The 25,854-nt window shown below is 39.9% G+C and overlaps 1 protein-coding gene across 1 annotated transcript in view; it reads right to left on the reverse strand.

The window, feature by feature from the left end:
* Positions 1-25,854, reverse strand: part of LOC126294954 (uncharacterized) — a 607,599-nt gene that overhangs the window by 59,950 nt on the left and 521,795 nt on the right. Inside the window, exons 21-22 of the mRNA XM_049987174.1 lie at positions 12,429-12,667; positions 10,640-10,712 (exon numbers count right to left, since the gene is read on the reverse strand). Coding sequence (XP_049843131.1) covers positions 10,640-10,712; positions 12,429-12,667 — 312 coding nt within the window. The remainder of the gene's footprint in view (positions 1-10,639; positions 10,713-12,428; positions 12,668-25,854) is intronic.

Raw genomic sequence — 25,854 nt, forward strand, 5'->3', positions numbered from 1 at the left:
TGTAGAATCCAGAGTTGATTATTTTCGAGGGGGACATCTGCTGGTGCTAAAATTAACCCTCCATCCCAGCCTCCGTGGGCTTAGGGTAGGATGCAACTTTAAAATTTCAAGTGGGAACCCCCATTTATTATTGCAGATTCTTCATAAATAAACTAAGTGCATTTTGTATTAAACATTTGTTTTGATTCTTGGTAGTTCGCGCTGTAATTCAAAAAAATCCATGTTCTCTTTTTTTGTGTCAAATGTTACGGATAAATGAAAAATACTCGTTACTCGTAGATTTTGATTCGCTAGTACAAGAACTCTCCCTTTCTCCCAATAGGGTAGGGTTTGAGAGAGACGAATTACAGTTTTACAAATGGTGACCCAAATATTTGGTTTGACTTTTATAAACACGCAAAAATGAGAACACGATTTTTTTTTTAATTGCGGCGCCAGCTACCAAGAATCAAAACAAATGCTTCAGACAAAATGTACATAGTTATTTATGTAGAATGTGATTCTGCAATGAAAAATGGGGGTTACTGTTTGAAATTTTAAAGCTGCCTCTCGCCCCATCCCCATGGGCTGGGGTAGCGGGCTAATTTTAGCACCAGCAGATGGCCCCCTCGAAAATAATCAACATTGGATTCTACACATTATTTTCGTGTGAAACTTATTTTTCGAGCTAGTCTGGTTTGTCAACTTAAAATTTACACCCTGTTTATCAACGGAGACAGGTGGAAATGTGTGTACCAACCGGGACTCGAACCCAGTATGCCCTGCTTACATTGCTGACGCTCTACCCATCTGAGCCTCCGAGGGCACAGAAGATAGGGCGACTGCAGAGACTACCTTGCGCACGCCTCCGTGAGACCCATATTCTCACCTTATATGTCCACACGCTACATTCATAGTGTCCCTACCCCACACACCCATTACTTGTGGAAGGCACTCTAGTCCCGTAAGAGTTGAAGTAATGTGTGTGCATTCGAACAGAAGAGGAAGAAGGGGATGACCGGTATTTCCAGAACTATATACTTATATGGATCTGGTGTTTGTTCTTTCGGACATGTCTGAAAGAACAGACACCATATCCATATAAGATAAGTATAATGTCTAAAAGTAAGAATGATCAGGATTAAAATATAGTAGATGTGAATTTCTCACAAATATTCATTCAATTGACCTGGAGAATGAGTGGATTTGTGCAACAAGGCATCCTTCAGTGTATGAGATTCTTAAGGAAATATCAATTCTTCAGGATGTTGCAAAAGCATTGTGACCCACTTTAAAAACGAGGAAAGGGTGATGTTATGCAACAGTTTTTACAAAGCTGTTATGAGCGCTTTATGGAAGTAATCTAATGGCAATGATTGCATGTCTAAGTAGTAATCTCCCGTAATTATGTATGGTAACGGGTCGTTTTAGAGTTCTCCTGCAACTTGGGGATTCAGTGAATGAAGAAGAAATCTGGGGTGGGCGCAGACAATGAAAATGTTTCTGGTGACAGCAAGCTGTCAGTCAGATATACGCCAGGAACAGAGTGGTGTTTTCTCAACAGACGTGGGAACGGCAGACCAAGAGGGAGTGCCTACAACGTTTAAGGTCTATGAGAGCAGGAGAAGAACACGACGCACTCAGTGTGGGAGACACACATTGGGAGTCAAACGACGTCACAGATGTAGATGCTTAAATGTTGTAAGGAAGCCTATGATTGGCTCGCAACAGTTAACTGTGTAGCAGCGGCGGAGACACATGAGTCTGGCATGTGGACGTTTCTATTGGACGAAACACGAAAACACGCATATAACACGAGTGCACTTGTGTCTGCTGCACCACTGTAGGAGTGTCCTGAGCAGAACTGGTTAACCACAGCAGTTTCGTTACGAGGAGGAACGTTACTGCAGTTGTTATAAACTTTTCGTTGGGCGGAACTCGGAATGTACACTGTGACTGGCTCTGGGATTCTGGCACCGACAGGGCAGCTACAATTTGTGGAAGGGCTGATCACTGAGGCTGGAGCTGGACTTAAAAAAAACTTTTAGCGACGTCATCTCGTGAACCCGAGTAGCAGCAAAGTTGTAGGCACGGGCCCAACGTGTATATCGTCACGAAGGGACTGCAAAGTCATTTGTTTCAAGTCAGAGTTTTGTTCTTCTGAATTAATTATTAGCACCAAGTAGCTGCTTCTGGTATGTGCTTAACTGAGAGAATCAGTGCACATTCGTAATTTTATGGGTCTTGTCTTCAGGCTATCAATAAACTGTGCAATTTTCATATCTTTCAAGCTCAAATTCGCCAACGTGTGCTCATATCTGTCATTTATGTTTTTGCATCATTTTGCACTTTTATAATTATTTATATTGGTATTTCAGTGACTAGAAACAAACTGATTCACCTAGAAAAAAATCAGATTGTTGTAGTGACTTTTAGTTCCGTTTAGTAACATGAGAGAAACCTTGCCCAATATTTCTACGTGAGCTGAGATACCCATATTTCATGATCACTTAGGCCATCTCTGTTTAATTCAAATAGTCAATTAGTTAAACATAGCGCGACTTTGCTTTTTAATTTCACATGATCTCATGGGCAACTCTCGATTCACTGTGCAGGTCACTGGGTTCCAGTCTTGTAGCATCTGTGGGTTATGCTAAATTCTCTATTAAAGTGAGAAACTAAACAAATGAAGAAGGGAAGAAACTGTAAGGAAGGAACATTGAGAGAGAATTTCATGAACACTTGAATTCAGCACGATCTATTTGCGAATACACACATATCAAAACAAGTTTTGCATCACCTCGGTTCTGTGAATTCCGGAACCTGCACAGAAAATTGGAATAGAGACCAACATAGACCACATTTGTACCCTTCGCTTTGCGCATGAAAGCCACAGATTGGATGTTGTACCACCGTACAGAGAGGCCTTCAGAGGTGGTGGTCCAGACTGCTGTACACACCGGTACCTCTAACACCCAGTAGCACGTCCTCTTGCATTAATGCTTGCCTGTATTCGAACTGTCCACAAGTTCACCAAGGCGTTGTTGGTCCAAATTGTCCCACTCCTCAACGGCGATTCGGCATAGATCCCTCAGAGTGGGTGGTGGGCCACATCGTCCATAAACAGCTCTTTTCAATCTTCCCCAAGCATCCCAGGCATAATCGACAGGGTTCATGTCTGAAGAACACGCTGGCCACTATAGTCGGGCGATGTCGTAATCCTGAAGGAAGTCATTCACAAGATGTGCACGATGGGGGCGCGAATTGTCGTCCATGAACTCGAATGCCTCGCCAGTATGCTGCCGAAATGCTTGCACTAGCAATCGGAGGATGCCATTCACATATCGTGCAGCCCGTTACGGCGGCTTCCGTGATCACCAGCGGTGTAAGTCAGCCCCACATATTGCCATCCCAAAATAGCAGGGAACCTCCTCATTGCCGCCCTCTCTGGACAGTGTGCCTAAGGCCTTCAGCCTGACAGGATTGCCTCCAAACACGTGTCCGACGATTGTCTGGTTGAAGACTTACGCGACACTCATCGGTGAAGAGAACGTGACGACAGCGGTCTATTCGGCATGTTCTTGGGCCCGTCTGTACCGCGCTGCGTGGGGTCGTGGTTCAAAGATGGACCTCGCCTTGGAAACCGGCGGTGAAGTTGTGCGTCATGCAACCCATTTTGCACGACGTCCTGTGGCTGCATGAAGAGCATTATTCAACAGACTAATAATTGACTAGAAAATAACAACAGAGCTATTATTTCTCAAAACAGTATGTACGCTCCGTGGCGGCTGTGAAATATTCAATGCCGATTGCAGGTTGCTGCGTTGCTCCGAGGCATAATCCGTAGGCAGCGGTCATCCACTGCAGTAGGAGCCCTTCAGTGGACTGGGCGAGGCATGCCATCTACAGTTCCTGTCTCTCTGTATCTCCTCCATGTCCGAACAACATCGCTTTGGTTCACTCCGAGGCGATTGGACACTTCCCTTGCTGAGAGCCCTTCCTGGGACAAAGTAACAATGCGGACGTGATCGAATCTAGGTATTAACCATCTAGGCATGGTTGAAATTCAGAAAACACGAGCCATGTACGTCCTTCCTGGTGGAATGACTGGAACTGGTTGGCTGTTGGACCCCCTCTGACTAATAGGCACTTCTCATGCATGGTTGTTTACTTCTTTGGGTGTGTTCAGTAACATCTCTGAACAGTAAAAGGGACTGTGTCTGTGATACAATGCCTACAGTCAACGTCTGCATTCAGGAGTTCTGGGAACTGAGGTGATGCGAAACTTTTTTTGATGTGTGTGTAATCGTATGGTACCTTCCGCAGTAAGAGAAAGTTGTTTGAGATGTCTGTGAAATTTCCTTGCCCTCAAACTAGTGTTCAACTGTACTTATTTCCTATTAATTAAGCTTGTATTAACTGTTACTATTTCTTGATAAAACGACTCTAATTTGCTTCTACTATATTGATCTATTTGATGCATTTATATAAATGTTATATGCACTTATATAAATGTTATAAACGGAAATTCGTGCGAAAAGTATATTGTAATATTGGATCATGAGTGTGGGTAAACCGTTAGCATCATGTCCATTACCAATCTGTGGGATTTATATATTCCTGACCTGAAGGGCTTTTCTTTTATTCCTTAGTTTTCCAAAATTTGTAACTAGGTTTCGTCAGGATGCATAATGCTACGACTGTGTCTTTGGACATCTTTGGATTATGTTTAGGGGAGTTGAAGATAGCGTGACGAATGGCGTAATATGTGACCTTTATACCTGAGAAAAGTACTCAGAATACTAAGTAAATGATTAAGAGAAAATCTGGTGCGCTTACTAATAATCTTTCATCAGAAATAAGTGTTCATATGAAACAAATATTTTTTATGTAACTTTTGTTTTCGGAACGTTTTATCACTCTGGTATTTAATGCAGTAATAAGTGACGTCAAACGTGACAGTTCAGTTCCTGCTCCTCTGCACCGATACCTTACAGCGAGAAGCGGCATTTAAGAAATAACTGTGTTGTGCTTCGTATGCCAATAGGAAGACAAGAATCTCTCATAAGTGGTACAGCAGTATGTACCCTCTATCTCGCACTTCACCGTGGTTTGCAGAGGATGTGTGTAGATGCAGATGGTAGGCATTGTTTAAATGAAAGAGAGATTATCTGACCTGGGCTACTGGTCTGGTTCAGCTCTGTTTTAGACATTTCACGAAGATGTTCAGAAAGTATTGTGTGAGAAATAGGACCGAAAGCCAAATATTGGCTGTCTGATAGAAAATTATGTTGCAGGAATTAGTATGTCTACACAGATTATTTCCTCCGCTTTTACATCTACATCTGCATCTACATGGATACTCTGCAAATCACATTTAAGTGCCTGGCACAGGGTTCATGGAACCACATTCACAATTATTCTGATTTCGAACTGTATACGGAATAAATGTACATCTACGTCTTTCCGTGAGAGCTCTGATGTTCCCTTTTTTATGACGGTGGTCGCTTCTCCCGATGTAGGTCGGCGTCAACAAGATATTTTCGCACTTGGAGGAGAAAGTTGGTTACTGAAATTTCGTGAAAAGATTCCTCCAGAACGAAAAACTCCTGTGTTTCAATGATGTCCACCTTAATCCTGTATCATTTCAGTGACTCTCCCCTGTTTCTCGATAATACGAAACGTACTGCCCTTCTTAGAAGTTTCTCGATGTACTCCGTCAGTCCGATCTGGTAGGGATCCCACACTGCGCAACAATATTCTAAAAAAAGGACGGACAAGCGTAGTGTAGTGAGTCTCTTTTAGTAGGTCTGTTGCACTTTCTCATTTTTATAGCAGTGAAACAGTCTTTGGTTAGCCATCCCCGTAATATTTTATGTGTGTTCCTTCCAATTTAAGTTGATCGTAATTGGAGTTCCTAGGTATTTGGTTGAATTTACGGCCTTCAGATTGGACTGCCGAAGGTTAACGGATTCCTTTTAGCTCCCACGTAAATTGCCTCACGCTTTTCATTATTTAGGATCCATTGCAAATGTTTGCACGGTGCCGACATATTTTCTAAATTGTTTTGCAATTTCTTTTGATCTCCTGATCATTTTATTAGTCGATAAACATCAGAATCTCTGCAAACAACCTAAGACGGCTGCTCGGACTGTCTCCCAAATCGTTTTTATAGATAAGGAATGGCAAAGGGACTGTAACACAAAGTTGGGGAACGCCATAAACTACTTCTGTTTTACTCGATGACTTAGCGTCAGTTACTATGAACTGTGACGCATCTGACAGGAAATCAAGAATATAGTCGCATAACTGTGATGATATTCCGTAAGCACGCAATTTCAATACGTGTTCCAAAACCCTTCTGCATAACGACGTTAATGATACGGTCTGCAGTTTACTGGATCACTCCCACAGCAATTCTTGACTACTGGTGTGACCTGTGCCACTTTCCAGCCTTTGGGTACGGATATTTCGTCTGTTGTTAAGAGTGGAGCTCTTGCGTCAGTATATTCTGAAGGAAACATAACTGGTAAACAGTTTGGACCGGAAGACTTGCTTTTGTTAAGTGATTTAAGTTGGTGCACTGTTACTCGTGTTGTCAACTTTTATTGATTCGAATTCTGGAATATTTACTTTGTTTTCATCGGTGAAGGAATTTCGGAAAGCTGTGTTTAGTATTTCTGCTTTGGCAGCACTGTTGCCGACAGTATTTCCATTGCTATTCCGCAATGAAGGCATTGATTGTGTCTTGCCGCTAGCAGACTTCACATACCCCTTTGAATTTTCTACCACGTCTCGAGAAGAAGTTTCGTTGTGGAAAGTATTATAAGCATCTCCCGTTAAAGTCCACGCTAACTTCCTAGCTCTGTAAGAGATCGCCACTCTTGGAAATTTTTGGTCCGTTTAATTTTGGCATGTTTTTTCATTGTTTCTGCAACAGTGTTCTAACCCGTTTTGTGTAGCAAGGAGGATCAGCTCCGTCGTTTGTTCGTTTATTTAGTATAAACCTCTCAAATGCTGCCGATACTATTTCTTTGAATTTATTCCACATCTGGTCTACACGTATATTATTAATCTGGAAGGAGTGGAGATTGTCTCTTGGGAATACGTGAAGTGAATTTTTATCTGCTCATTTTTGAATAGGTATATTTTCGTTTGTTTTTCGAGGATTTCGGGATTACAATATTGAATCTCGCTGCGACTTCCCTGGGTTCACTAATCCCTGAATCGGCTTTGATGCTCGTTATTAACTCAGGATTATTTGTTGCTAAGAGGTCAAGTGCGTTTTCACAACCGTTTACTACTCGCGTGGGCTCATAAACTAACTGCTCGAAATAGTTTTCAGACAACGCGTTTAGTAAAGTTTCAGATGATGTTTTATGCGTACCTACGAGTATAAACATGTATTTTCGCCAAAATATCGATGGGAATTACAAATCACCACCAACTATAGCTGTGTGAGCACATATTTGATATCAAACCCAAGTTTTTTTTAACTGTTCGGTTATTGAATCATCTCAATCGGTAAGTTGGAAAAGGGGACCAATTATTATTTTATTCCGGTTACCAACAACGACCTCTGCCCATACTAACTCAAAGGAACTTTCTTCTTCTTTGTTTTTTAATAATGTGGGGCCACAGTCAAAATGTATTTCTGTAAAGTCAGTACCGCCGTTAAACGGTTGTTTATCTACAGTGTTACATTTACACTTACACAATCAAGATTTCTGCTTCAAAGCGCCATTATCAAGTATTTTCTGAAAGCAGGTTAGACAACAACAGTGAAATACATAACAAGTGATATATCTCTATAACAATCCTTATTTGTAATGCTTACCTGCAAGAGTTATATACTGCCTGAGATGGCATATTGTCGTATTAAAATACACTATTAGACACATTGTCTAAGAGACGATATTTTTGACAGAGCATTTTTTTCATTCCTGAGTACTCCATCTTGACTGAATGACAGTTGGCTAAGTGTCAAATTGTCTTGGTCAAAGGAATTCCTGTTATAAGCAGGTGAGCATTTTCTTTTAGTTTTTGGGACTCCTGTGTTATTTGCACTTATTCCAAAGTAATGTTCTGACACATGTAACAGGATTTGTATGCCTGATGATTTGTTCACCATACATATCGCTTCAAACCTCACTGGTTAATTAATGAGTGAGTAGAATAAGTAATTACACTGCACTGTATAATTCTGAATTGAATCAAAATTACACAACGTATAGTTGGCCACGTGTTAATTTCACGTACAAAGCTGTATATTGTCCTACCGAAATGTACTTTAAACAACTTAAATGACTAGCTGGACTTTTATATTTATGGATGCAGCAAATATTATCGCGAGGTATGTTACTGTTGATGTTTATGAGCAGGCAACTTCACTGTGCACTAAGATAAACAGGTACTGCAAAAATGTAACAACCACCAAAGAAAATAAATTGTTCCTAACCTCTCCTATCCTACTGGACACTGAGTCCAAAAACTAAAAAAAAAAAAGAAAATAATGTGGTCACCTGCTTCTAACAGGAATTTCTTTGACCAAGACAATTTGACACTTAGCCAACTGTCATTCAGTCGAGATGGTGTAATCAGTAATGAAACAAATCAGTTAGCTCTGCCAGAAATATCCACTCTTAGCCAGCTTGTGTAATAGTCTATTTTAATATAACAGTATGCCTTCTTAGGCAATTTATAACGTTTGTAAGTACGCATTACAATTTTGGATTGTTACGCGGTTATATCACTTGTTATGTATTTCACTGTTATTGTGTAACCTGCTTTCAGAAAACACTTGATAATAGCACTTTGGAGCCAAAATCATGATTGTGTACATGTAAACGTAACACTGTAAATAAACAACAGTGTAATGGCGGCACTGACTTTAAAGTCACAGGAACTATCTATTTCAATTGTGTGACAAGATAAACTACTTCTAACCGCAAAAAACACGCCACCGCCAACTGTGTTTAACCCATCCTTACGGAACACCATTAGGTTTCGCCTGATCTTATCTTCGGCTTTTTCCAGGTTTCAGTGGCCATAACGATTGGAGAATCAGTGCTTTGTATTAGCGTCTGGAGCTCCGATACTCTCGCAACACGGGTACGACGATTTACAACTGGTATACTGTTGGTCCCTGTATCTACGTTCTTCCTGTGTTCCGCCTGCACCCTTTGGGACTGGAGCCTTTTTTGCGTTATCTCGAGACCCTCTAACCTGAAAACCCACCCAGTCCACGCCACAAAGCCCATGCTACCCATGTAGCCACCTCCTACGTATAATGGTCATGCGAGCTCTTCAGCAGAGCCCGAAACACTGGAGCCAGGTGGCGGCAGTCGAGGAATCTGCAGGCTACACGGTCGCAGAACCGTGTGAGCCTCTGATTCATACCCTCCGCTCAGCCGTGCTTTCATCTCGCAAGAAAGCTGTTAGCTGCTCGAAATCAGAGGGAATCTGTTACGATCCAAAGCGAGTCACATCGTTGGGACCAATGTGAGCCACCAGCTGCAATTGGCTGCACCCTGTGCTCTTCATGGCATCCGGAAGGACCCGTTCCACTTCTCGAGTGACTACGCCTGTAATTCACATGGAGTGCTCATTGGCTTCCCTCCCTTCTCGGTAGCCATGTCCCTAAGGGGCCCCAGAACGCTCCTAACACTGAAATTCCCAACTATCAGTAATCCAACCCACTGGGATTGTCCAGATCGTGCTGGCTGAGAGCTTTCCTTCGAAACAGGATAGGTGACTGCATCTGGTTGAGCGACAGTGTCAACCGCAGAGACCTGTCTTTAGACTGACTGGGGACGCCTTACATGCGGCCCCCTGGGATTCTTTCACCAACTGCCACGGCCTGAGCTGACCTCTCACTCGACCACTGGTGAGAGGTGAACCTCAGTGCGACCAGTAGCTGGACGGGCCACCAGTGAGGACCGATCGGAGGACTTGGATGTGCTGGAAATCCGTTGGATTCCCGCAGCCTGCCCGTAACGATGGTACACATCCGCTGCAGATTCAAGCTGTGTTACCAAAGGCATTACTGCCTGGAGCTGAGAGTGAAGTGCCACCAAATTGGCTTGCATCTGCACACGACAGTCACAGCCCCTGTCCATACTACAGCCCATGGAAGACTACACTGCACAGGCAAGCTGCCGAACTCTACTGTAGACCCTGACGAAAACTCAAGAACTGTGTCCAATAACTTACAATAATACACAGAGATTCAAAAACCGAAATACCGAAGACTCTGGTAGGGCTAAATAATTCGTTCTTGATTATGAACTTATAATATATCACAAGATCGGTTTACTTTCCACTGCAAGAACCATGTCTATCAGGTATTAAATTAACATGCAGAAACTCAAGAAACTAAACTATCAAAGCATACAGATGAAATTATACAATTCGTTACTCATTAGGAACTCGTAAAAGTCACAGAATTGGTTACTTCCCTGTTGCCGCTTCTCCCTGGGCCGATTGCTGCTGTCGGACTGATACATCATATGAGAAATGTCACATAAAGAGTAGCAGTATGCTTAACTTCCATTCAGATGTACATTCTAAAATATAGGCTGTCAATAGTTATCCATAAATAGCAACATTATCATAAGTGTCATTAAAAGTATTGTAGTAGTGTGGCAATAAATCATCATACCCCCTTCTAAAGTGACAGCTTCCACTGCAGTAGGTTCTCCATCGATGCTCACTTCTTTATTACGTGCCTGGACCTAAATATAATAGAAAATTTTCTTGTTATAAAAATGAGACCTGAACTTTGACATGTAGTAACTGTAGCAGAGGTATACATATTCTTTCTCTCTCTCTCTCTCTCTCTCTCTCTCTCTCTCTTTCTCAATCTCTCTCCCTATCTTCCTATCACTATTCAGCGGAACCCGAAACACAACCACCAGATGGCGGCAGTAGAGGAATCTGCAGCCTACACAGTCGCAGAACCGTCTGAACCTCCCATTCATATCCTCCACTCGGCTGTTTCATCTCGCAAGAAAACGTACATATACATATACACTCACACACACTCAGCACTATACAGAACAGTTTTTCAGTACAAATTCCTCCAGTTACAAAATACAGTCAAAATGGAGTACGTTTGACCCTTTTGGCTATGATTCTGATGTGTTCTACGTACTAGTACAAAACAATTGCAGAATGAACAAAACTACACACAGTGACGAGTCCATTAGGTTGAATATTTATGTGCTCTATGCTTTCAATATCATTTTCATCCTAATTCACAAAACTTAAATATATCACAACGAGAGTACTGATGTGCCTGTCTTGAAGTGTTACATCTTATAAATAAATGGGAGCAACATTTACTTGGATCTAAGAGATGAGAAAATGACACATTACAATCACAAATACATTAGTTGTTCAAGAAAATATTTGTGTTTAATAGAATTTTCTGAATAGTGAGAGCACAAGACAAGCTCTTAATAATATAAACGTCAATTTTTCTCACTTATGAGAACTGAACACGTCAGCATTTTCCACCCAAAAGAAACAAAAAATTTATGGTCGTGTGATAACCCAGATTTGAAATGTGACTTGGTAATGGAAGAATATAACCACAGTTGTAACAGAATTTCATTGGAAATCATGAGTGATTTTGACCTCATATTACCCTATTTTCAAATGACATCGAGTACATGTCTGTATCTGAAGAACAAAATATTTGAATTTCGTCATATTATTAAGATTGTGCATTATGTCTCTTTGTAATAACTTAATACGAAACTCTCGACTGTCAGCTTTTAAAACAAATTGACTGTCAGCTTTTACTATAAATTGTGATCTCCATCACAAGAGAACTCTATCTTATCTACTAGACTCTGACATATGAGTAACTAGTGTACACTATGTGTGTGTGTGTGTGTGTGTGTGTGTGTGTGTGTGTGTGTGTGTGTTATTTTTATTGTGTAAATATTGAAAAAATCTTAAGAAATATTTATGCAAAATGCAGATACAAACTTGTTGATAATTACAAATCAGATCACAAACTTTTTTTACTGGTGTGATGTAAACAAATTATTAAATGCTGCAAAGGAGGTCCCTTATACTTAAACACATGATGGTAATACGAAAAACATCACTGATGAATCTGCTAGGAAACCACTATTGTCTGTTAAATTTCTACTTTGCAGATTATAAATTTCATATATGAAAATCGCAATTTATTGATTAATTTCAGAAATGTGTTAATGGGTAAGGTTGAATACGATATTGAATATTAGTTATACATTTTGTGTTATCAGCAACAGAATTTGGTTTCACAGTTTGTACTTATAGTAATAGGTACAACTGTGAGAGAGAAAAAGAAGTGTTGCAATAATGTTGGACAATTTACTAAAGATGTTTTGGCAAAATTCTTTTTAAAGATGAACTTATGTTTGGCTGAGCTCATAATAATAGTACAGTCTTATTACCTCAAAGTGGTATTTCTTTCCTGGTGATAGACCAGAAACAGTATAACAGTAAAGATCAATCCAAGCACCACAGTATGTTGGTTCTGTTATAAGTTTCTTTTTATGGCCGCTGCCTTCTTTAGAGTAAGTGATAATAAACGATTCAATATCGCCATATGTGTTGACTGGTGGTGACCATCTCAAGCCAACCATTCTGCGACCTCTCTTGTAGACATTCAGGGATTGCACTGCATCAGGAGCTGGAAGAGGAGAATAAAATCAACTGTGTGAAAATAATATAGCTCTGCTAATACAGGGAACTTCTATACTTCGAATCTCATGCACTCCATGCCTCAAAACATAATTGTTATGATGTTGAAAAGCCAGATTGTTGGTCTGTCGAACAATGTAACGATTATAAAGCTAAAAACCTGTAGTTCATTGTTAAAGAAAAGCTAGGTAGTCAAGTTTGTAGAAGTGTATCTACACTAGGTGCTGACAAAGCGAAAGGGTTAAAACTTAGTGAGCAATCGGTTTTAGGAACTGCAAGCTCATATGGGACGAATGAAAAAGATCAACTAACATCTCTTAGGAAAAAACTATTTGATCATCACACATCTCAAGCTCATGGTATAGGGAACACAGAAAAACATCATTCATAACCCAGTTTCTTCCATGGTAAAGGAACAACCAGTAGTTACTGAGTGTGTATTTCGCACAGCTTAGAAGCAAGCAAAGTTAAATAGACTGTTTTATTAGTTTGAGGCAGAAATTGATCTCCAAATTAAAAATGGTTTGGATATGGGCCGAATACTACATTCCAATGTTGCTTGCTCTATTATAATGCTTCATATTTTTGACCAGATGACATCAGATCTAATAAATAATTTAATAGAGAATGACTCCACATTTTCACTTCAATGGATGAAGCCACTTATCTTTCAAACAAAAACGCTTTGATTGTATACTTTAGAACCTTGTTTAAAGGAATGGGAAACCCCATGAGCTAAATGACACAACAGCATCTGGTATCTTGAAAGAACTTCTAAAGCAGAAGCACTGGTTCTAGGCTATGACTTATGAAATACCATTTAATCGCTTCGACTTGCGATGGAGATTCTGTCATGTTAGGAAGAAAGTCTAGCCTCACAAAGCAGGCGATGGAAATGTTTCCAAACTTATTCATCACAATAGGAGAAGTAGCGGGAATTAATCACTTTAAAATATTCATTGATAAAGTTAGAAATATTTTCATCTGCTCTCCGTAAAACAGCATTGAGCTGGCAGTTGCTGTTAAAGGTTTGGAGGAAGAAATTTTATAAATCGGTCGTGTGCTTGACACTCATTGGATGGCCTCCAGTTTATTGGCAGTAAAAGCTCTATGGAAAGATTACATCAGTTTTTAGAAGCATTAGAGGACGAGAAACAGGACTCAAAACATGGGGCTTTATAATACATTGTCATATACATCTTTTGTTTGCAACCTAGCTGTAATGTATGATGTCTCAGAAGAGTTGGTCGATCTATCCCTACAGCTTCAAAGATCAAGTGTAAACGTTGCTCAAGCTCACAACGACTTTTAATAAAAGTGTTTGAAAGTCGGGTTGATACAACTGGACAACATGCAAATGTAGCTAACATTGCACTGGAAAATATTAACTTTCAATGTGTCGAACTTTATGAAAGAACAAATATTTCTAAGATTTCTGATAAACAGTTTTATAGAAGCTTGACAAATAATTTGTCATCCAGGCTGTTATCAACAGTGAATGCATCTGAAAGCTACGATATTGTTATGAATGAAATGAAGAATATTCATCCCAAATTCTGGCCTAAGAACATATCGATGACTTACGGAGAAAATGAGGTTTCTCGAATGTGTGAAAGATTTAATAGCTCTTGTGAAATAATAAAGGACTGCAGGGAGTACAAACAGGGTCTGAAACCAAATATTGTTGTACTGCCACCAATGTTCAAAAACTTCTTATCAGTAATTAACAGCATTGCAGTGTCGAGTGCGGAGTGTGAATGTAGCTTTTCTGCAATGAGCTTGTTTATGACAGCACTGAGATCTTCACTCTACATCAGCACTGTTTGTAGTTTATTATGCATCAGACTTCTGGGATCACCTGTAGCTAGATATGAACCTGGCCGTCATGTAAATTCTTGGCTGGCGAAGGGATATCATTCCTCACTTGCTACCCAGTCAAAAGCACAAAGCGATAAAGTGTATAATGAAGACAATACTGTATTACGGAAATGTTTTTCTTAATCCATTTCAAACTGTTTGTGATTGATTGTGTTTGAAATAATTTCGCAATGCGTACTTTTTCTTCCTTTGTGTGACTGGTCATACGCCACTGACTCTTGTCAGAATAACAAGTGTTTGTGATTTTAAGTTAATTTGCTATGTTGAAAGTGTAATATAATTTAAAGGGAAGTATTTAAACAAAGTTGTATACCTTTAGATCAAAGATATATACTGCATGTTGACAGAACTTGTTGTTTTATGAGTGAAGGTCAATTAAATTCATATTTCAGACTACAAAATTGTAATCTCAAAATTAGTGCTGAATATAATTTAAAAGGAAGTATTTAAACAAAGTAGTGTACCCTTAGGTCAAAGATATATACTGCATGTTGACAGAACATGTTATTTTATGAGTGAAGGGCAATGAAATTCATATTTCACACTACAAAAGTATAATCTCAAAAGTAGCACTGAATACGATTCATTTTTAGTGTGATATTCTAGATTTGGTAACATTTGTAGTTCATCATAAATGAGTTAACAGGTCGATACTCAGTCCGACCGATTCAGTTATTGGTCATTAGCATTTTAATTGTTGAATGACAAATCGAGCCAAAAATCTAATGAGATGTGCAATTCTTGATGTTCTGCACTGGTGCTTGAAACAGTGCAACAACTTCATGTAGCGCACTGAAGCAAAATTGTTAAATAATGGTTTAAAGTAAAAGGCATTTTTATATACACAGTATGTTATTGGAAATGAAAAAGTAATTTTAACAGAGCTATAATGTAACTCAAGAAGCTTTGATATTTTTGTAAAATATTTGTCAAATATGGATGATTGCTGTAAGTGTGACCTTGATTGAAATGGTCGACTTCGCTGTGAAGCTGATTTTTATTCAAGTGCGTGTTTATTTCTGTAATAATTCTCTACCAATGCGAAATGCGTTGATTGAATTTCCTACAAGATGTATTATAGGTGTAAAATTGCAGCGAATGTGTTAACATTTATGATAACAGGTCTGTTTTGACTGTTTGTGGTTCAATAAATAAATATTCAGTTTGCAGGGACTACTCATTGTTTTTCTCAGTCAAAAGACAGTATGGACTTTTAGCAAAGAACAAATCTGTCAACTCTATGACGAGTTTATGATTTTCTGATTGTTATAATGTAATGTATCGTGTCACAGAATTTCCCATTTTAATGGATAGTTCTGCATAAAATTGCACATAGCTTCAGCATAGTTGCAACAATGGCGGCAGCAAGAAAGCTGGCCGTGGCGGCATTAAAACCGCCATTGGTCATTTTTTTATCAGATCTTTCTTTAATTGCTGTTGCTAACAACAAAATCTCACGATCCTTGAATTTTCAAAATTGTTTTCCACTAATTAATTTCTGTATATATTTGAGTAAATTATTTTTGTGTGAGTCTGTGCTATAGACAGAGGAAGCACCTCCTTGACTATGCTCATTGCAGGAAGCAAGATATTGAAATATTTAAATTTCATGGCATTTTCCACAGCTATTGTTTTCGTTTAGCAACAATACCCGTTGGTGCGTATTTTATGGTCAGGCTTATTGTAACTTAACTGCATTACAGTTTTGTTATAGAAGTAATTTTATTTAAACTAATTTCTGTGGGGTCATAATAGCCTGTGTTCTGTGTTTACAGTAACGTATATTCAACAGCATGAGCAGAACAAAAGTTAATGTTTATTGGGCGATTTGGTAGACAGTACTGACAATAGTTGAATACAATGTTTTGGCGTCAAGCAGCATCACAAAAGCAGTGAGGCGTACGTTCCATATAGATTCAGAATTACTTTCCAAATTACAACGCTTAGCAAGTTTCACTGGCATTTTCAAGCGCACTTCATATTTTAGTTTGATTACAGAGAAATAGTCAGTAGATGCAGAAAGAAAGAGACGGAACTGAATTTCTGAGGTAAGTGCAGAAGATCTCTCCACACGACACCACCGAGAAGCGGGTCTCTGCACGCCTCAGCATTCAAAAGGCACGGGTCAGCACTCCACCACTGGCAACGTGTGCTGCTGTTCGTGTGAGCGGCTTTAATGCCGCCGCGCCCAGCTTTGTTGCTGCCGCCATTGTTGCAACTATGCTGAAGCTACGTGCCGATTGTTGATATGCGGCGACCCGCTGTTTGGACCGGCCAGCAGCGCCACCATGTAGAGTTGTTTCAAGGCCGCCAAAAATTCCAAACAACAATAGTGGATTTTCAGTTCAATTTTTACACGTAGAGTCTCATAGAAAAGACCTTTCTCTTTGGCTACTAACATAGAAACTACTTAATTATTTTACGAGTTTAAAAGTAAGTAATAAATATATTTATTCTATTAGTTACATTTTACATTTAGAAGCGAACTTATTTATTACCTGTGTAAATAAAACTTGTCACTTCTTTTTCACTCACTATCGTGGAAGTTTCAAAGACAAAATCTGACTGAAGAACATTACATACTGTATAGTCTTTCCCCATGGCAGTGTATCATGGCGTGGGGAGGAGTGGAGAGGCGAGGTGGAAGATTACGGTAGCCCCAGGGCGAGAAGTGGGGAGGGGGAAATGTTTTATCTTTATCTTGCATTGTTATCAACTCAGCCGCGATGCAACGATCAGTGCTATGCTACAAAATGCACACGGAATTAAAGTTTCGCGAAGACGTGGGAAATCGGAAATGTACGAGACCCAGATGGAGCAGGAATATCTTCATCGTCATTAACCGCTAAATGCCTTGTTGATTGAAACTGAACAAATGTTCATAGAGTAGCTACAAAGCAACTGTTTGAACGTTGCGGCTGGCAGCATTTAAAAACACGATGTCATAGTCACGAAGAAGTGCAAGGAAGAGGATGCTGGTATACTTCCTTAATTCATATAATCTTATGCAAACCATATTCTTTGCAACGAGAGTGCAAGGGAACAGTAGAACAACCATAGACAACATTTTTGTTCATTCCTCATTACTAGAAGGGCGTTAGCAAAACAGTGAATGGCCTTTCAGATCATGATGCACAAATTTTAACTCTAAAAGATTTTTGTGCTGCAACATGTGTTAAATATAGTTATCAACTGTTTAGGAAAACTGATCCAGCTGCTGTAGAGACCTTTGTAAACCTTATCAAGGAACAAGAGTGGCGCTGATACAGTAGATGATAAATATAATGCGTTTCTCAAGACTTTTCTCGTGCTCTATGAAAATTGCTTTCCGTTAGAGCGTTCAAAACAGGGCACTGGCACAAACAGGCAGCCTGGGTGGCTGACTAGAGGGATAAGAATATCTTGTAGAACAAAGTGGCAATTATATCAGAACGTTAGAAACAAATTCTAAATGCAGCAGCGCTTACAAACAGTATTGTTAGGTGCTTAAAATGTTATTACGAAGGCAAAAAGTATGTGGTATGCAGATAGAGTAGCTAAGTCTCAGGATAAAATTACAACCATATGGTCAGTCGTAAAGGAAGTGGCTGGTCTGCAGAGACAGGTCGAGGATATAGAATCAGTGCATATTGGGAATGTCTGTGTTACTGATAAGTCGCATATATGTGCAGTATTTAATCATCACTTTCTGAATATGGCAGGTGAACTAAATAGAAACCTAGTCCCAGTAGGGAATCATACAGCGCTCTTAGAAAAAACTGTTCCGAGACTGTTACCTGAAATGCTCCTCCACGATACTGACAAGAGGGAGATTGAGTTAATAATTAAATCACTAAAGACCAAGAACTCTCATAGATATGACGGGGTATCTAGCAGAATACTGAAGTATTGTTCTGTGTATGTTAGCCCAGTACTTAGCCATAACTTTTCCTTTAGGAGTGGTTGGTTTCCTGACCAATTATAGTACTCGGTAGTGAAGCCACTTTATAAAAAGGGAGACATTGATAATGTTGACAATTTTGGACCTATTTCTATGCTATCAGTGTTTGCTAAAGTTATCGAGAAGGTTGTATATACAAGGTTACTGGAGCATTTAAATTCACATAATTTGCTGTCAAATGTTCAGTTTGATTTTAGAAATGGTTTAACAACTGAAAATGATATATTCTCTTTCCTGTGTGAGATTTTGGACGGATTAAATAAAAGGTTGCGAACGTTAGGTGTTTCCTTTGATTTAACGAAGGCTTTTGACTGTGTTGACCACAAAATATTACTGCAGAAGTTGGGCCATTATGGATTATGGGGAGCAGCTTACAATTGGTTCGCCTCTTACTTTAAGAACAGAAAGCAGAAGGTAATTCTCCGCAATATTGAGAGTGGTAGTGATGTTCAGTCCCAATGAGACACTGTTAAGTGGGGCGTTCCCCAAGGGTCGGTGCTGGGGCCACCGCTGTTTCTTATTTATATAAATGATATGCCTTCTAGTATTGCAGGTGATTCAAAAATATTTCTGTTTGCTGATGACACCAGCTTGGTAGTGAAGGGTCTGGTGTGTAATATTGAAACAGTACCAAATAATGTAATTCATGAAATAAGTTCGTGGCTTGTGGAAAATAATTTGATGCTAAATCACAGCAAGACTCAGTTTTTACAGTTTCTGACTCACAATTCAACAAGAACCGATATTTTGATCAGACAGAATGGGCATATTATAAGCGAGGTTGAACTGTTCAAGTTCCTAGGCGTTCGGATAGATAGTAAACTGTTGTGGAAAGCCCATGCCCAGGATCTTGTTCAGAAACTAAATGCTGCTTTATTTACCATTAGAACAGTATCTGAAATGAGTGACAGTTCAACACGAAAAGTAGTCTACTTCGCATATTTTCATAGGCTTATGTCATATGGTATTATGTTTTAGGGTAATTCTTTTGATTCAAAAAGGGTATTTTTGGCTCAAAAACTGGCTGTTCGAGCTGTGTGTGGTGTAAGTTGGAGAACCTCTTGTAGACCCTATTCAATAGTCTGGGAATTCTGACAGTGCCCTCACATTGTTGTTAGCAATATTAGGCTATTCCCAACAGTTTGCAGCTTTCACTCAGTTAATACTAAGCAGAAATGCAATCTGCATGTGGAATGCACTTCCTTGACTCTTGTGCAGAAAGGAGTGCAGTATTCTGCTGCATCCATTTTCAATAAGCTACCACAAGAACTCAAAAATCTTAGCAGTAGCCCAAACACTTTTAAGTCTAAACTGAAGAGTTTCCTCATGGCTCACTCCTTCTATTCTGTCGAGGAGCTCCTGAAAGAGTTAAAAAATTAAGCAAATGCCAGTGTTACAGTGTTGATTTTCTTTATTTAAAATTACAACTTGTCACCTGAATATGTTTTTATATTTCATTTTATCTGTTTCTAATAACGTGTTATAATTTCATGTATTGACTCGTTTCATGACCATGGAGACTTCTCCTTAATTTGGTTCCATGGAACAATAAATAAATAAATAAAGGAAGACTACCGACTTGTTCGGAACTGCGGAGCAAAGTGACACTGGTACGGCAGCAGGCGGTGGCAGCTGTCGTTTATATTGGAACATTGGGGTGTTATGTTTTTAATAATAAGACATTATGTTTTAAAAACTTGAATTTCAGAACAGTTTTTTTCCATAAAATGATCCCTCATTGTAAGTGTTATCACAAATCTCTCTCTGTGGCCGGCGGGGGCCGGGGGGAGGGAAGGAGAGTGGTAGAAGGGGGCGCGTCCCGGAACCTAGGAGTTCAGAGATTAAGCACTGAGGCACAGTAAAATTGGTTGTGATTTTCAGTCTTTCTTTACGACTTTTCGAATTAGCAGAGTGACTGCGCGGTGATACTGACGGATATGAACAAGAAAGAGAAACCTCTCTGCTGCTCATTTGTATTCCCAGAGCAACACAGCAGATGGGATGTATTCATCCTCAGGAATGGCTCGATATTTCCGACTTCTTGAATGTCCTCAAATCTATACACTGTATATAACTGGCAGGAAAATACGAGGGTGGTTTGAAAAGTTCTCGGAATCGCCACGAGAGGTCAGCGCTAGCGCAACGAGTTGTTCACGTGATGCTCATTGGACTGTTGCCTGTAAACACGTGCCACGTCAGTGCTCTCGGAAGAAAGCTCTGGCGGGAGATGACGTGGCTCTGTTGTTGTTCCCGAGTAATGATTTGCGAAGATGTAAAAAATCGAGATTCGAGCAGTGATTGAGTACTTTGTAAAGAAAGGTATGAAAGCAATTCATGACGATTTCCAAAATACACTGGACGAGTCTGCTCCTTCATATTCAACTGTTGCCAAGTGGGCAGATGGTCGGGAGAGCTTAGGTGCTGATCCGCGCAGTGGTCGTCAAAAATATGTCACTACTCCAAAAATCATGGTAAAAGTGCACAAAATACTCACGGAGGATCGCCGTTTGAAAGTGCGTGAAATTGCTCACTCTTGCCAGATGTCATCTGAAAGGGTATATCACATTTTAACTGAAGAATTAGAAATGAAAAAAAATTATCTTAAAGATGGGTGCCATGACTCTTGACGTTGGATCAAAAACGCTTGAGGTGGACATATCAGAACGATGCTTGGACCGTTTTAGGAAAAACGAACAAAACTTTTTGCGCCTGTTTGTGACCAAAGATGAAACATGGGTGCACTACTATAACCCAGAGACATACCAACAGTCAAAGCAGTGGAAACATGCTGATTCTCCGCCACCAAAGAAAGCAAAGACAATTCCTCTAGCTGGAAAGGTCATGGAATCTGTGTTCTGGCGTGCGAAGGAAATCCTGTTTGTAGATTATCATCCCAGTGGGCAAGCAAGTACTGGAGAATACTGCGCTAATCTGCTGGAGAAATTGCAACAAAAGATATGCGTAAAAAGGCCACGTTTAGCAAGGAAGAAAGTCATCTTCCATCAAGACAATGCACGCGTGCACACATGTGCCGTCGCCATGGCAAAATTACACGAATTAATGTATGAATTGTTGCCACAGCAGCCTTATTCACCTAATATGGCTCCGTCAAAATACCATCTCTTCCCAAAACTGAAAATTTTTCTTGGTGGAAGAAGATTCACTTCAAACGAAGTACTGAAAGCTGGAGTTGAGAACTACTTTGCAGGCCTTGAAGAAAGCCATTTTCGAGATGGGATCAAGGCTATCGAACATAGTTGCACAAGTGCATTAACATACAAGGAGAATACGTTGGAAAGTAAAAAAAGATTCAGTGATGCAAATACTTTTTTTCTATTCTGCTCTGAGAACTTTTAAAATCACCCTTGTATTCCCAGCACACCAAAGATTCGTTGATCTGCCTACGCTGCTGACATTTTTCTGCAATAAAGCGAAATGCATTACAATATAGCAGACACGAAAGCGTGTATTCAAAATCCTGAGGTTCAGTATACGGTCCCTACCAAAATGTTATATCCCAATACTTGCGGTATACTTTCATTTTTTTGTTATCAAATGAGTCACCAGACTGTAATACCAACTATTCCAGCAGGAGAACCCCCGAGTGAGCAGTCTTGATGCAGTAATGCCAATTTCTGATTGAAGACATGGGAGTAGAAAGCATCCTTGGCCCTAAAAATGTGTTATGTAGTGGCACAGCACAACACGCGGGGAGTTTTGGGATGGATGAGGAACAAGCTGGCAGTGGAACACGGGATCACTGGCGCAGTGCAGGGGAATGTGTGGAAGAGATGGTCGCTGTCCTGAACACGGACAAAGTGAGGCAGAGCTTCACGTGAGTGGGATCCCATAAGGCTGTTCCTCCCCCAGTGGCAGCGGGCTGTGCTAGTGAGACTGCGTGTCCACCTGTTGTCGCCCATCATCTTCACTGTTGCATTCATATGGGTGCCGGTTGAAAATGGCAAGCCCCTTTGTACCACCTTGTGTTTGGGATCTCTCTGAAAGTGCGACATCGGGTTGTCTATTCCTGGGGTCAGTGATTTGTCATATGAGGGGTCCTTCTCAATCGGTCCTTACCTAAATTAAGTTTTTGTGTTAAATAAGCGCTACACATGTATTGTTTTTCTGGAATCTAAGACTGCTTCAGTTACGATGTTCATTGATATGTGCTTGCGCCGGTTTGTAAACTTTGTTTGGCAGCACCTATTATCCGAGTTCTGAGAAACTTACATCAAAATTTGTTGGTGTAACTCATGGGTCTTATTTTATTAAGAGAGAGATGTTCAGTAGTTGTCTGGTACTCTGTAATAATAACACAAGTGCAAGACTAATGATTCTTGCTCTGTTTTAGTAAATGTATTTGCTTTGTCTGTATACAAATGAAAGTGTAACCTAGGGGTCACTAGCATTCCCACCTGTGTGTATCATCTTGTGGACCAGTACAGACATGGCATTTTAAAAAAAGGTCTTTGTAATTATTTTGTTGGTCATCCTTTAAATGCCTCAGTTGGGATGATAATGATCTAATTTACTGGAGGCCTTAAAAAGAAAAAAGGAAATATGGGTGATCTCTTAAAAATCTTTCTTGTTCCATCATCAGTGTAAGTTGTTGAGCGTCATGACCCATGAACCTAGCCTCTCCATCTGGGACAGTTGCCAGCGTCCTCACTGCCTGCTGAAGATCTATCCATCTGCTCATTGCTCTTCGTCTTGGTCTCGTGCCCTCGATCTTTCCTTAAAAAATCATTTTCTCTGGATTTTCTTCATCTCTTCTCACAATATGGCCAAAGAACGGGAGAATATTTTCGGTGACTCGAAAAGAAAGGCGTCTGAAGATATCGGGTTGTTCAATAATGGACACATTTGTTCTTCTTTAGCTCCATTTTATGTGTAGCATCCTACACCAGCACCAAATCTCAAACACGTCGATGCACTGTTTGTCTCTGGCCTTTAGTGTCCATGTTTTGCAACCATTAAAGAAGACGGTCCATTTTATGTGTAGCATCCTACACCAGCACCAAAGATCAAACATGTCGATGCACTGTTTGTCTCTGGCCTTGAGTGTCCATGTTTTGCAACCATTAAAGAAGATGGTCCAGTTTATGTGCTGGTGTAGGATGCTACACATAAAATGGACCGTCTTCTTTAATGGTTGCAAAACATGGACACTCAAGGCCAGAGACAAACAGTGCATCGACGTGTTTGAGATTTGGTGCTGGTGTAGGATGCTACACATAAAATGGAGCGAAAGAAGAACAAATGTGTCCATTATTGAACAACCCGATATTTTCAGACGCCTTTCTTTTCGAGTCACCGAAAATATTCTCCCGTTCTTTGGCCATATTAGTCTAGCATAAACGAGAAGAACGGCCGAACAATAGACCATTCTTGGTAGACGTCTTACGTAGGAATAATTTCATTACAATTTCATAGCGTTCCGTCATCAACAGACGCTTTAATAGACTCAAAATCATAATTAGTGAAAAAGAAAAAGAAAGTGCATAAATTAATATATTTCACATTAAAGTAAAAACCAAAACCTTTCAGTTCAGTATAATTGGCCGCTTCTCAGCAAAACAGATCGTTTCGTTTTAAAGGAAATACTTTATTTAACTCAAAGGTTTCTTTTCATAATTTCCCTACAGTAAAGCTATCCTGCAGCAATATTTTAATGTGATGACAAGAGATATAATCCCTGAGATTACGTCTATGTTTTTGTCTCTATGGATGCATCACATTGACATCAATTTTGCAACAGATTTTAAAATCGTCGCCCGCAATGCTATATTGACAAGGCAGTGAGTCGCGTGCTGTTAATTAGTCAGAGTTCAGAGAACTATTTTACTAAAGTATAGATTCAGGTCCCTCATATTATCTTCATTCTTTCTTGTGTCTGCTCCCCCAAATAAGTGCTCTATTTACGCTATTGCCAGGAGTTAATAAAGTTAGGCGTTGAGATTTTCTTACACTCTTTTCGTCATATTCGTCGAGGGCACCATAAGTAAACTTGAGACGGTGTTCGAACCTGGATCTCCCCGTTTTTAGCAGACGATTGGAAGAATGTGGTAACATTTTCAAGCTTTTGTCAAATGTTTGACTTAAGTAAGAAGGAACTGTGTTCTAACATTTGTCGGGTCGTCACAGTCCGGTTGAATAACTAATCACCCAGTAACATTTTTCTAATGTGTAGCTGTAGCAGTTAGGCTATAGATTATGTTTGAAACAACGCACTTTATTATTGATGAGACTGATAACCTTACAATCTACGTCTCCTAATTTATTGGGTGAATGAATGTGATAACATGGGAATCTCGTTTCAAGTATTTTTTTTCTTTATGAGTTTGTTTATTTTAAGCATATTTGTCAAGGAATATTTTAGCAAGAGGGCTAACAACTCCGCTGCTGAGTGTATCAAATCCACGTCCGCATAAAACCTTTGCGATTCATACAAACAGTGAAATAGGGCGAAAATTTTGCTAGGAATGGCTGACATTCTTCGGAGGATCGAGTTTTCCTGACGCTACCACAAACCGAATTCAGCCGCCTTTACATTTATAGGTAATTCCGGAGCAGTGTGGTATATTTTGGCATTTCCTGTTTTCCTTTCCTAGTATGTTTCATACTTCACAAAAAAAAAAATCGGAAAAAATTTCTGTTTCATGCAGCAGTTGTGGTATCAAAATCGAGTGACGCATTGTGTGACTTTGACTAATAAGGATTACGTCACGCAGTTTGAAAGCCTTGATAAATGTTTAGAACCTCAAATTAGGATTACATGCTAGAGAAGGACTTAAACCTGGATTCTTGTCTGTGGCAGGCGTTGCTTGTAACAATCAAAACTGTTCCAACATGTGACGAATTTAAAAACAGCGGTTACTGAGGCGTGGAGGGAAATATTCATACACAACCATTAGTATCTGAATGCTCCTAAATGTGCCTCACATCTTTTGTCACAAACTCTGCCATATACTTCCGTCCACGGTTCACATAAGGCGCTATGGAATCTGGAAGTCTGGAAAGGGATATCCGTCACGTAGCACCGAAGGAACGCCTTGATAACCACTTGCAGTAGCATCGCCCACCACAGCTTGTTGTTGTTGTTGTCTTCAGTCCTGAGACTGGTTTGATGCAGCTCTCCATGCTACTCTATCCTGTGCAAGCAGTACCTACTGCAACTACATCCTTCTGAATCTGCTTAGTGTACTCATCTCTCGGTCTCCCTCTACAATTTTTACCCTCCACGCTGCCCTCCAATGCTAAATTTGTGATCCCTTGATGCCTCAAAACATGTCCTGCCAACCGATCCCTTCTTCTAGTCAAGTTGTGCCACAAATTTCTCTTCTCCCCAATCCTATTCA

The sequence above is a fragment of the Schistocerca gregaria genome, chromosome 11, assembly GCF_023897955.1.
Source record: "Schistocerca gregaria isolate iqSchGreg1 chromosome 11, iqSchGreg1.2, whole genome shotgun sequence".
In the NCBI taxonomy this organism is placed as follows: Eukaryota; Metazoa; Arthropoda; class Insecta; order Orthoptera; family Acrididae; genus Schistocerca; species Schistocerca gregaria.